This window comes from Melopsittacus undulatus, chromosome 1, assembly GCF_012275295.1.
Source record: "Melopsittacus undulatus isolate bMelUnd1 chromosome 1, bMelUnd1.mat.Z, whole genome shotgun sequence".
Taxonomy (NCBI): domain Eukaryota; kingdom Metazoa; phylum Chordata; class Aves; order Psittaciformes; family Psittaculidae; genus Melopsittacus; species Melopsittacus undulatus.
The window spans coordinates 6,131,657-6,146,009 of NC_047527.1; the positions used below are offsets into that span (position 1 = coordinate 6,131,657).

Genomic DNA, 14,353 nt, shown 5'->3' on the forward strand with positions numbered 1-14,353 from the left:
TCTTCTAATTCTTTATTCTCAGAGCATATTCCTGTGTGTTTATCATTCTCCTACAGTTCCTTACTTAGAATTTTCAGCGGGCGAAGGCATTTGTAGAGAGGAGAATGTGACTTCTACACACTTAATCAAGGAATTCTTAATAAATAAATAAATAAATTAAGGCCAGCTCACAACAAATGCCAGTTTCTGAAGAAATTAACAATGAAATAAAAGCTTTAAAAGCTGTAAGGACTGTAGTGCAATATTGTAGATAATATGTGCTGTTTTTCCAGGAGCTTCATTTTCCAGCTGTATTCTCTTAGATGAATGTCTCTAGATTTATGAGTCACTGCCCTTTATCACATGGTGTTTTGTTCTTTTGTCATTGGCATTTTTCTCTTTTCTCTTTTTCTTTTTTTCCTGGCTCCTGTGATAGAGAGGGACAGGAATGGTGAAAGCACTAAAAAAGTCTGCTTGATTTTTCTCTCAGATATGATTGAACAAATGCCGGAAAGTTCATGGACTTTCAGAGCATGCAGTGTCCTGTCCTTATTTCCACCCTGCTCTGTCCCTATCTCACCTTCTTCTATTCCCCTTGGTTGGGTTGATGCTGATTGCAGCAGAAAATTGACAGACTTGTTTTTAACTTCGAGACGTTTAACAGTTGTGTGTGTGGGGTACATAATCAACCACTAGCCTGCTGTCAGAGGGCTCAGTCAGTTGACTGTATCTCTAAAGTGTCATTCACACAAATACTGTGAATCAAAAACAATGCAGAGAACAATGGAGGATAAAGATGGATAAAGCTTTTGCAGTATGGCCAGTATTGCATGTTGTACAATCTTGAATACAGAAGGCACCACCACTGACAACAATGTAGATATGGGGAGTAAAACGAAGCCTTCCCTTAAAAAAGCAAGTGAGACAGTCTCTAATCTTTAAACATATAGATTTTCATAGAGTTTTATTTGTATAAAGGATTCTGATTTTCAGTTATTGTCTTCTTGCTGCAAGTAAAATGACAATTGAAATTAATTGTTTCTCACTAGGACACCGGCTCTAGTTGGAAGGACAGACTGTCAAAGTGGTGACCTGACTTGTAACATTGGTGCATGTAGAACAGCAGAGCACAAATGGTGACGCTAGCAGCACGTTATGGAACATTCCAGTGCTTTGGAGTGATGAGAAGGATCATGGAGACTGCTTTTACAGAAGCATTTGACAATAGCACTTCCTATGTTGCTTTAGTAGTTTAGTAGCTTCACATCGATATGCTACTGTTGTCTTCAGTTCTCTTTTAGAAAATGTAAAGATTTTGACTTATAAACAGGCATAAAAAGAAAACCAACAAACTGTGTACTAAAGCCTTCCCAAGAATCACCTGTGTTTTTCTTTAATAAACTTCTCACTAGATAAATGATATTTCAGTGCTGACAACATCCCCTATTGTGTTTACAATGCTAATATAATGGCATTCTTCATTTAAGTATTATTTATACAGACTATACCTCTACTTATAAACCAAGGTTGTCCTGCATAGTGATCAGTGAGTAAGGGGTGGTCAGATGTCTTTCACTAACCTTAGATTTTGAAGGGCTATTATCAGGTTCCTTTAAGCAGGCACCTCGTACCTTGGTGCATCACTTTAAGCACTTGTATTTTCTTGATCCAGTGGTGCCTGCAGCTGTTTTACCAAATTTCAGAGCTTCTTTCAATGAAGAATGATGTCCACATCTCTGAGCATGCTTTCTTTGAACCTAGCTAAGTGCCATGGTGATAAGGTGCTCCAGAGCCTCCTTCTAGTACTTGTCATATGTTCCCTACAGTGCCCTTCTCCTGGGGCCTTGGTCCATATAGCCATCTGACGTAGTATTTGTGTGTTTTGATCCTCTGGTATGCTGGTGGGGTGGATGGAATTCCAGCCTGGTGTAGTACTTATTTACTCCTTTGTTCTGGTTATCAATGAGGTAAATAAGTTACAGAAACAGCTGGGGCTTTTTTTAGGACAATTCTTCCACATTTGTTCTGAAAAGGTATAAAGCATGCACAATAAAATGTAAATACAGAGAATATCTTTGCATGTATTCCTATGCATTTACTTTTTCTTTTACCCTAGCTAACCCTATTTTCATGTTATACTTTCTGTCTTTGACAATATTGGTGCTGGTCTGAGCTGGGTGGTCATTCACTCACACCTCTCCTCTTCAAACTAGTGTCTTCAAAAGCATGTATTTTCCTTTGATCCTGAGCTTTTGGTCTAGGGAAAAATGCCTCAGCACAACATGCAGACTTATCCAGAGGCAATTCTTCCAGTTAGCACTCTCCTTGAGGCTAATAACTTGTCAGAGTATTGCTTTGTAACATTGTGTGGTTTTCTCTTGGCTTCCTAAACGCAGTCTGCTTTGCTTTGATACTGCACACTGAGACGAGACTGTAACGCACATAACCAGGTGGATGTGTCATACACATTCCTTATAAACAATATACAGCTCCTTAGAAACGATTGCAGAAAGGTGAAAGGAGAAAGAATTAGTCTTATTCCTGTTGAAATAAGGAAAGAAAAAAAGAATAGCACTTTGTCAAGTTTCAAGTTTCCTTCACTGCTCCTAAATCATGCCTAACATGGGCTAATGCAGAGTTCCTTACCTTGGAGGTGTATTAGAGAACCAGATGGATAGCTTAGCAATTATCATAGAATCATGGAATGGTTTGGATTGGAAAGGACCTTAAGATCATCTGGTTCCAACCCCCTGCCACAGATGGGGAAACCTCACACTAGATCATGTTGCTCAAGGCCCTGTCCAACCTGGCCTTGAACACTGCCAGGAATAGAGCATTATACTTTTCTTTCTCATAGTTATAGATGTGTATTACATATATTGCGTTCATCTTATATCCCACTCTTGTCATTCCAAAGTCAACATCTGCACTGGTTTTGAATGAAAAATCAACAACCTTTTAACTCTGGCATGAGTTCTTTTTGAAAAATAGCAGTACTTGAGAGGACAGCCAGAATTAAAACATAGTTTAAAATAATCAGTGTAATAAGCCAGTCAGTTGGAAAATTACTAATCAAGAGTGAGCACTGAGACTTATCAGAAAGCTACAGCCTAATGCTTATCTGAGGACTTCATATATCAATGTCCTCTTCATTCCTGGTTCATTGGAAAAAGCAGTCAAATCTTTGAGTGCCATGGAAATTACTGATTAGTACATATGGAGAAATTCTTCGCTTGGCAGTCTGAGCTGTATGTACACTTAAAGCACCTATGTCTCAGGGCAATTATTAGAAGCCCTGACATGGGTCATCCTCAGAGTTTGTTCTTGGCTGCTATCAAACAGCTACAGAAATGATGCTTTTGAAAGTGTTAAAGAAATCTGATCTCTATCTGTAGAGATCTATGATGCTACGGGCGGTTTCCAGACAGCTTGCAGATTGCCAGAAGTAAACTTGAGGGGAGGAAAGGAGGAAAAAGTAAACAGAAAATTCAAAACCTGTCCAAAATCTGTAAAAGCCTTTGGCTTTCCTCTGCTGCAATTAAGGGGATTTTGAGGGTTTACAGTGGTGTATTAAATAGGACTTGTTTGGAAATGTACTTTTGCAAAGATTCCTTGAGGTCCCTTCCAACCTGTATTATTCTGATTTGATGAACTTATGAGATATTATCTGTAAGTGGCTGTAACACTTCAAATTGTGGTCTGACTGTTGTGGCCTATTAGGTGCTTTGATTGCCATCATTTTCCTTAGAATAATCTCTTTCCTTCATTAATGTTTAAATTATTCATATTTCTTCAGAAGCTTCCCTTCTGGGACTTTTGTTAAGCCATGGAAAGAGGCAAAAAAAAGTGACAGCTGAATTCTTGCTCTCATCTGTCTAAGGCTTTTGTCTTTTGGGCCTGTGCTTTTATAGAAATGAGCTGTGCTGATCCTGGATATCTGCCATTTGATAAAATAGGAAGGAAAAAATCAATTTCCCATATGAGAGTAGCAAGAGAGTTAATTAAAATTTGCTCTGAGATTCTTGCACATAATATGTTATTTACTTTTTGCTTCTTATACTTTGCATAATATTATCATTCTGTCCTCAGGCTTAATTAGACTTTTTACCTCTCTTAATTACTGCTTTGATCTGGCTTTTAGCAAGTCTTCCTGAAGATGGAGCCCAACGATGTTACTGGAAAGGTTCCAGTTGATTTCAGTCAATTTCAAGCTTTGCATGAACCCAAAGATGCTGAACAAAAAGTAGTGATCCATTCATGGGTTTGTTAAGCAAAATAATTCAAATGCTCATAATGCCTCTATATATGTGTTGTTTAGGTGATGACCTGAAAAAAATCATGTCTGAGGTCCAGGGAACGGTCGAGTTTTCTGTGGAGCTACACAAATTTCATAATGTGGACCTCTTCCAGAGAGGGTGAGTTGATGTTTCCATTAATTTACAGCTGATAACACATGAGTAGTTCACAGAAAAGAGTTAAACTGCAAAACAGGTTCTTTTCTGCCAAATGCAGTTTTATTTCATGCAATCTCCAGGGCAGGGAAGGATGTCATTGGGCTTTCATTGCTGTCAAGGAAGATCAATGTACATTACTTTCACTATAAAGTCAGACTGACTGACTTGTTTTTGTAATACAATGCTGTAATGCTCCAAATTACTTTAAGCATCTGTTCAGATATAAGTACAATAGCTGCTTTAAATGCTTCTGGCCTGGTTTTGAGCCTGTGTGAAATTATAGCTGTATTGTACTATAAAGAAAACATGTTCATTTTAGGGTCATAAACCTAATGGCTATGTTCTTTTAATGAAATTAGCTAAATCCCACTATTTCACAAGGGAAAATAAATAATGTTTTCCTAAAGCTCTGTTTCTGGTGGATATGTTGTTTTTTCACATCCCCCTAAGTAAGAAGAACATGTGCAATTTCTGCTTTACTTAATTTGCCCTACTCTTTCGCACCACTGTTCCTGATAGTTTTTTTAACAACCTGGTGGCTGTGGAGAAGCCTGAGCAAGTGTAAGTTGTTACTCTTCTTGCATATTGTATTTTCCGTGTGTTATTCAGTGAGGAAAAGAAAAGATAAAGAAACACTTTTTGAGGAGACCAGAAGACTCAGATAGGTCAAAAGAAGGTACTTCATGGACAAGAGTGGGTCTAGTGAAGTCATATTTTCTTTACTTTATGAGGACTGATGAATACAGAGCCCTAAACACTTTCTTTTAAGCCTTAGCTTGGTACAGGGGTAGTTCACAGCAGATTTGCTCATCAAAAACACAATTTCCTGCAAGGAAACCATGGAATTGTTTCAAATATTGGAATAGATTAGGTAGAGTTCTTTTCTGTCTGTATACAGGCTTCTTGTTATGTGTTTTTACTGTCATGAGTTATGTGGGAAAGATGCTGTGAACTTGAATGAAGGAAACATAGCTCTATTTTGTTTTAACAGCTGGCATCTGTCATTCTGTTCACGTCTTCAAGTGAATAAACACCAACTTTATGTTAGAAAGCATTCTGACTATACCAAGTACTTGTCATATATGTATATATATCTTTATGTATCTTTATATATATATATATACACACATGCATAAAGTGCTCTTTGCTTGAGTTGTTTGGTTTATCTGAGTTATAAAAGAGCCCTCCTGTGTCTTCTGGTCTTTATCAACTTAGAAGACAATTCTAGGTATAGCTTTTTTTTCTTGGTTTCTGGTGATGCATGTAAATGTCTTTGATCTTCCTCACATTTGAAAATTAACACTCATCTGTGGGTTCAGTGATTGCCGTGGACTTAGATGGAAGGATGTATAGAGGTTAGCCAGGAATCCTCCCACTTTAGATGTCACTTGTGATGGGCTGCCTGGTTTTTGTCATATTAGTCTGCTTTTGAATTCTATAATTTCCATAAAGTGCTTTTGTTGGCTTTGACAGTCACATCAAATCTCTGGTGTGGGGTAAACCTACCACTAACACAGTTAATATATTCTGCTGTCATAATAATGAGTTCGTAATTACCCTTGCTTTTTTCCCCACTGGTGCTTACCTTGCTTTACTGATTAATATTCCAAACACACAGTACTACATGCTATACTGCATTAATTTGTTTACAGTTATTTTTCTATGTATCCTGCACACTATTACATTTATATAGTGTACACATATAGTTTTAATGTTTGCATTTCCAACTAAATCTTTTATTGTGTCTCAGATTTTACAATCAGGGTTCTTTGGTTGGTTTCATCTACTCGGCAGCCACTATCACTGTAGTATGGAAGTGTGAAGAAAAGGAGTAGATGAGCTTGCCAAATATCATTTTAACTTGAGCACACTTTTATTGTTTTCCCCTATTGCCATTGTTGGTATTCACTATAGACATCTGGGATATCTTGGATTGATTTATGATCTCCCCAGAAGAGAAGGTGGTAGAAGTAATAATGATGGTATTTTCTATTTAACTAGTGTTTTTCTTCTTTTAGTGCCTTGTAAACTGAGTCAATATCACTCTGTCTTGCTGAAGGCCAGAAAGGTGATTTATAAAAGGTTGTCCATCAGCACAGAAGCAGAGATCAAGTGAATCTTAATTTCTATGAGAACACAACATGTTAGGGTTTTTAACAATAAAACCAGTATTATTAACATGTTGATTTAACAGTATTAATAATGATTAACAGTATTAATAATTAACATTATTAATTGCTAGCAGTATTAATAATAATTTATGTAACTTACTCTTCTTTTTGATACTTTGGTACAAAACCAAAATAAAAATAATCATAATAAAAAACCTGATTATGTATCTCCACAAATACATAACAGTCCTGCTACTGCCTGCCTTACTGACAGAAGGCTGAAATTCCTGGGTTGGAACTGTGAACCTATGCATAAATAAGGACGGTATTTTCCAAAACACTCAGTCTTGGCTAACTGTCCTAAAGACAGTGCCTTTAGGGAGAGTGTGTCTGTGCCAGCAGTGAGCCCTCTGGAGAAGAGCACTCCATGTGAATAAAGGAATGAATAAATCAACACATTTAGCAAAAGAATCCTGGGAGAATCAGCCTTTCTGAAGCCATTAGGTGATGGTTAATAGTAAAACTTGATTAAGAACACGATCCACTGGCTGTAAGCCACAGAGTAAAAGTGCTTTAAAATGCAAGGCCTTCAGTAATGGTCTTGTTCTAGTTTTGATTGCACTGGAAGCTATTTTGAATTCTGTATGCACACACAGCCAGTTGCACCTTTCCCTCTGCACAAGAAATGGAAGCTTCTTAATCTATCTGAATAGTACCTTGTGATATTTGAATCTCTTAACCTGCATGAATGGTTAATACTGAAAAGAGACTGTGATACAAAAGTAATGATTTTTAAAAAATATATGTTATGGTTATATGTTTCTGGCATATGTAACAGGAACAGTCATCAGCACATTTTGTGTTGCAGGTAGTTTACTTCAGTCAATTAGTGTTAAATTTATGCTCTGAAGCTCAACTGCAAGTGTCAGTATTTATAGACATCAAAGGTTAAATGTTGTAGGTGCTACTACAGGGGGGAAAAGAAGCTTTTCTTTGGTCAAACCAAAGGGTTTGCAACGCTGTTTGATGCCAGAGTTCTAAAGATTGACTCATAAGTAATGCAATTTCTGGAAAACATTTTCAAGTTTTCTCTCCTTAATTCTCTCCATTGTGTGCTGCTTAATAACTGGTGACATATTTTCTCTAGTGAAATTATCTGATTCTGATTTTCCTTAATAAAGTAGGAAATAAAATTATCCCTGACTGCCAGAGACCAATTAATTGATCTGTCCACTTCAGTTAGAAGCAATTCTTCTGCACCCTTTTTTTCTTAAAGCTTTTCAAAACCTATTAGAAAGAGAAAAAAAGACCAGCAACCCACAACTACTGTGTTCACAAAGCAAGCAACTTTTGGAGTCAGTGAGGGAATAGAAGGCACAAAGAAGGTAAAACATTGACTTAATAGCACTAGGATTTTGTGAAGGATGTATTATAAACCATGATAAGTCATTAGTTACCAATCACATGAATGGATCAACTACTTATCAGTCTTATCATTCTTCAGATTCCAGGCTGCAATTTGTAGGTGTCTGACACGCTGGTGGTTTATGTGTGTAAGGTGTGGTGGTGAATATAAATGAGTCAAAAAATGATATCCAGCTTCTTCTAAATGAATGCAACTTTGCACTGGGGAAAAGATTGGTGCTCTCAGAGTTTACAAAACCATGCAAGTATCAGATGAAGTATCAGTAACATTCAGAGCTGCTGAAAACAGGGTCTTCTCAACAGGGTCTTCTCTTTATGTGGTAAAACATCCCTGTTGCTTACATGGACAATGGTGTTTCTGTACTTGTCATGAAGTCTTGCCTTCAGAGACAAAATGAAGCAGCTCCTTTCCTCAGAAAACTGGAGTTCAGCAATGAACCAATGCATTTCTTGTCAGGATGGATACCTTGAAAATGCATCCAGGGGTTCAGCTGTTACTTCCATCTGTTGTCCGTTAGGACAGGGAGTCTTTGAGGTACAGTGTCAAGCCCTTAGTGACATGGGTTAGTGGTGGACTTGTCAGTCCTGGGGTTGGTGTTCATGATCTTAAATGTCTTTTCCAACCTAGCTGATTCTATGATCTGAAAGTCTAGAACAGAGGCAAATCTTGTTACTTTTTCATAACAATATGCCTTTTTTCAGACTGAGAACTTGCTGCATTGAATTGACAGGATTGAAAATAGTGAAGCACAAACCCATACTTATGAATGCAGTTGTGGTGCTGGTGGTCAGTAAGCCAAACAACAATCTCCCCAAGTGTAGCAAATGTTCAACTTCAGGAGAATCATGTATGATAAGTTATTTTCATAAGATCTGATGAAGACAATTCTCTCATTTGGTTAGTTAGTGTAGCCATCTTTAATTTTCAGGCACCCCATATCTACTGAAGAGATGTGGGATCTCCAGTGCCAGGGAAAAAGACTGAAACTAAATAGAGTGGAGCCTAAAATCTGAGGCTGTTCTGCAGATGAAGATCAGCATCTCAGTAAAATCTGTTGACTGATGATCAAAATAATCAGTCAAAAGCAGGATTCTCTTGTATCTGGAAATAATGTTTCTCCTTCAAATAAGCAATACTCTGACTCATCTTAACCTAAGCACATCAGGTAAGTTTCTGTGTCGCTTTTATATGTACATGGAACTGAGCTAAAGGCCAACTCCAAGTCATTTAATAGGTTGACTAACTAAGGCAATATCACAGAGTTAATACAATCTAGATTTATAGATAAGGTCCCTGGACAACTAGCACTCTGGACCCTGAGATGTTTCACATATTAGATGTGGCAGGGAACTTTAGTGTGTCCTTTCTGAAATACAGCTAGTGTACAGTGATGAAAACTGTGCCTTGCCTTCTGGAGCTCTCTCTTCTGTGACCTACTGTGGTCAGTTCCCTTTCTGTGTTTTCTGCCATTTTGATGGCTGTACTTTAACCAGATGGTGTATATTTTACTTATTTAGTGATAACTTTATGCAGGGAATATTCATATCCATCTGTTGCATATAAGTGTATCACACTACGATGGTTCAGTGCATAGCAGAGAAAAGAAAGGTGAATCTAAGCAAGGCACAAGTTAACAGTTAGATGACAGCTTCTTGTAGAGTATGGCTCACTATCCTTAGATAAAAAGTAGATGTATTTATAAACATATACACATGTATGCATAACTAGTCTGTCAAGCCCTCAGCTTGTGACTGTCCTTAGGCTGCTTGCTGTTAATAACCATAACAGGTATGACTGATATGCCTATTACTTCTGTTTGCCTAGGAGATACCCTCTGATGCCTTGATGTCAGTTGTCCTGAGCTGCAGAAATGTCATAATGAGGGAATTGATACAAAATACTGCGCATTATCTCCTGAGCCCCACAGGCTGCCGTGAGCATGCTGGACACCACATCATATAGAAAACTGGTGTAGAAAGCAGAGAATAATACTCTTTCTATCAAAGAGGAGTGAATAAAAGGAAAATCATATGACAGACACTGGTCTTTGTGGAAGTAATATTGAGGGTTGCTCAGATATTAGTGATAAGTATCATATAAGAATCACATACAGAATGAGGTTAAAAATAAAAGAAAAAGCTTGTCAGCTGGAGTGTTTATGAACATGTTTGTAAGTACGGAAAGTTATATAATTTTGGATGTTTAGACAAAGCCAGTACCATAGCAGAATGGATGCTTTGTGGTGATCTTGTCAGTACTGGGTTGTGATAGCCAAATAAGTAAATACAGTGATCCACATCTCAGAAAATACAGGGTTTTCACTGCTCTTCCAGCCTCGGATTTTAAGACTGTTAAATACTCAGTAAATCAGTTAAACCCATGTGGTATTTTATGTTAATCGAGCTTCTATAGCCTTTTTCAAAACCACTTCAACAATGGGAGTCTCTCCACCAGCTTGTTGGATTGTGTCTTCTCTGATTTAGAGGCTGGCAAGCAATGCGTCTCAGTAACTCATGCCTCCAAAGAAGCTTCATTGTAATACCTAACCTTAAACAATAATATTTTTAGTCAGATCTCTGTGCCAGAATTTGTAGCTGAGCCTTTGGCAATGTCTGTGTTTCTGATGCTGGTCCTACCCCTTTCCCATAAAGCCCCATTTCCTGAAGTCAGCCAATTAGTGAAGAAACTCCTGTACTATTTAAAATTAACCTTTTAACTCTCCTGGTTGCTATGAAAACCATGGAAGGTTGTATCCCAAAGCTTCAAAATATAATTTCATATTTATTAGTTTTAAAAAGTATTTTGAAAATATCAACTCCAGGTTCTGATCCCTTGTTAAACAATCCTTTGTTGGTAATCAGTGCTGGAAGAGTGGAAAGAAGAGAAAAGAAGAAAAACCCAAACTTACCTGTTTTTTTGGTTGACCAAAAAATAAACCTTTGCCCCTTAACACTGGGATACCATCCTCTCTAAGGAAAGCAAATGCCACCCTCATCCAAGTGACATTTACATTGCTGCTTTGATGAGTTTCTGAGTGAATTATGTCAGAAAGGTGCTTCATTTTCACCTAACATGATTTATACAGACCTGCAATTCAAATGTTGACTGCAGATCCTAATTCAAGGAGTTTCTAGATGGACCTGTGTCTATTCACTAGGAATCAATCAGCTCTGTGTGTGTGTGTTTATGTGTAGGGGAAGGGAGTCTAAGTCCTCAGGCTTGCAAAAGGATGTATGTTTATGCATTGCAGCATTTTATTACTTAAGAACAAATGAAGTGACACATTTTTAAAACAGGGAACTTGAACAAGCCAGAAATGACAACAGCATAGACTGAGTGATTGAAATTATTTTAAATGAAAGAGGGTGCCAGAAATTGCTGAATGAGCAGCTCTGCTAATAAAGTAACTATGAGATGCTTCAAAAAACATTGTGTTCCTTGCAAGCAATTTTTAGGGAGTGGGAAGTTAGTCTCCAAGTTTTCATGTGAGGGTGATTGTGGTGCTTTGCAGCTTTTCTGGCACTTTTCCTCTCTGAAGCACTTTGCAAACAGCAACTAATTGAGGCAGATGAAGTTATCTCTGTTCAGAATGTGTTATCACATTGTTACACATTGTGCGTATCCCTAGAGGAAGCATGGCATAATCACCAGCAGCAAATCTTGTGTTTAAATATAGGACAAGCTGTTGAAAAAACAGCTAGACCTGGTCCCTTCCTACAGTTCCTGATTGCAAAGGAAGAAGAATAAATTCAGTGAGAATAGTTAAGCTCTGGAATTTGCTGTCCAGAGAGGTTGGGGCATCTCCATCCTTGGAAGTTTCAGAGACCTGAATGGCCATAATCCTGATTAATTTGGTCTAAATTCAATGATTGGTTCTGCTTTGAGCAGGCATTGGGCTGGAGACCACCCAAGTTCCCTTCCAGCCTGGATGATTCTCTAGGATGAGCACGATCATAGCCTACCTTGGCACAGAAACAACCCTGTGCAGCTTCCTTCTGCATCACTTAGTTATAGTCCATGCAGTAGACACTATGTTTTAGTGATTTACTGTCAGCACCATGGTCTCCAGTAATCCATCTAGCTATTTAGCATAGAGCATGAAATAGGTTTATTTGATTAAGATTAAAAAGTTATTTTAGCTGAGAAATGCAGTTTTAAAATAAAGTTTTGCTTTGCATCTATATGCAATGCTCCACACTTAGGGTCTTGATGTTGCTGGGTTCAATTCCTCAACAAATTTATCACAACCTTGAAGAACCCCAGTTTTCAATGCTGCACTTAGTGCCAACAGCTTCTAAGAGATTATGGGCTTTGTGTCATCATTAAGCACAAATATTCAGAGGCTAAAAGTTAGACCTGAGTGCATTAACGAAGATCACAGATGTCTCTTCAAGACCCACAAAAGAAAAGTAACCACTTTTTGTACAAACTCTACTGGTTGAAGCAGAAATTCACCCCAAAGACATGATTTTAGCCCATTGAATGAAAACCTTTGCTCTGCTGAACTGAAAGCTTAATTAACTCTCTTAAGGGTGATCAAAGCTACTCTGTGATATTCCAGTGAATAATACTTTAAATTAAGGATCTCTGCTTGTAGAAATATTTCTGTTTTATGAAATGGAGTCATAAAAATGGGCAAAGCACTGCCCAGTTACCCAAAAGCTTTGAAGAAAATCTTATGATGGTCAGTTTTTAATGTTATAAATGATAGAATGAGCTGTCTTCCAGGTTAGTGACTAATGAGTATTAAAAGCTGGCTAAATCCCAGAAGTTTCATTTTAGTTTCTTTTTTTTTAACTATATTTTTTACCCAAGAATTTTATCTAACATCACACCTTGCATTCTATTTCCTGGGAGAGTGGATCCCATCTGTTTGCATAACATTCCTCCTAGCTAGCACTGTCTGTTTGTTATATTTTAATGTTCGTCTTCCAGGAGCAAGAACAAAGCTTTCCCTGTCTGTACCCTTACCTCCTGACTTCTGAACTTTCCTGGTGTGTACAAAGCTGTCCACCTGGGTACTCAGAGTGTCTATACCACATTTTGTTCTGCATAAGTTTTATCATCATTTAGCTTTGGATCAGAAATCACTTTACAACCTTTACCGATCCTTAAAAATGTCTTTTTTAAGTCTAGTTGTTTATATTCTACAGATGGGAAAAAGTTGAGACAACTTTAACAAGACTAGATCAGAAAGCCAGGAAGTGAATGTATTGATTCACTAGATTATACTTAAACCTTTTTTCCCTTATACCGATGACTAAACAGATGCCAATTTGCTGAGTGCTGTGCCATGTGTGCTTTTAAATAAGTTGTTTTAATGACTAGTTATCATTCTGGTGTTCATGACCAAGAAAAATCAGCTGTCTTCCGATGTGTGAAGGGTAACTGAAGTAAAGTGAGCACACTCTTTCTCGACATATGACTCAGCCAGTTCTTGTTGTGCTACATGGGCACCAAATGGGAGTAGAACAAGTGGTGAATCTGGTCCATATGTGTTGAGAAGTGATAAAGCGACATTTGGAGTACTCATAAGCTCTCAAATTAATATAACATTTCTGGGCTCTCTAACATGTGTTTGTTTTAAATAACCATGTTATCCAGAATTTTCCCTCTGATTTTACATGTGCCTGATTTCAGCTTTGTATTAGTGATTGCATGTGAAAAAAAAATCAAATCTCCATGCAAACTAGGGTTGAAGAAAACACACCAGCAATTTCTTTCATTATTATGTCCCTAACTTAATACCCTATCCCCATCATTTTCAGAGAGGAAGCATTGCCTAGTGGCTAAGAGATGTGGTTGAGCTCTGTTGCCCTGCCCTGCATTGGATGAAATCTTGCCTTTTGGCAATAACGTCCATGTATTCCAGCACAGTTTTGTAAGGTGCATATCAATGTAACTGTTCCGCACCCAGATGATCTATGACTATTACTACTTGCTGGAATGAGTGATTTCTTGAGGTGGGCTTGACCAGCCTTCTAGCTCATAGGTTTATACCTACAAACATGAGAGTAGTAGTAATATGTTAGAAGATTATTCTTAACAGGATGCAATCACAAATGCTCAGATGCTGTGATAGTAGAAAACATCATTATACATGGGAAAAGTTTGTTCCAGAGTGTCTCTGACTTTTATTTTAAGCTTAAAACTTCTCAAAGTCTAATGTTCAGAATGGAAACCTGTACACCATCTCTGGATCAGATACTTTTCAGCTGGCTTATGTTGGGAACCCAAAATCATTGCTCTTTTTTGACACTTCATCTTGTAGAGCTGCCTTAAGATAGTAGCTGTTCATGTAACCAGATAGTTAAATTCTATGGATGCAATCAAACTATATGGTGTGTATACTGCAGACAAGGTGCACTTGGAGCTGCAATGGA

The 14,353-nt window shown here is 37.7% G+C and overlaps 1 protein-coding gene across 1 annotated transcript in view; it reads left to right on the plus strand.

The window, feature by feature from the left end:
- Positions 1 to 4,303: 4,303 nt before the first annotated feature.
- Positions 4,304 to 14,353, plus strand: part of FAM135B (family with sequence similarity 135 member B) — a 131,298-nt gene continuing 121,248 nt past the window's right edge. Inside the window, exon 1 of the mRNA XM_005145497.4 lies at positions 4,304 to 4,394. Within this exon, the coding sequence (XP_005145554.2) occupies positions 4,318 to 4,394 (77 nt within the window). The 5' untranslated portion in view covers positions 4,304 to 4,317. The remainder of the gene's footprint in view (positions 4,395 to 14,353) is intronic.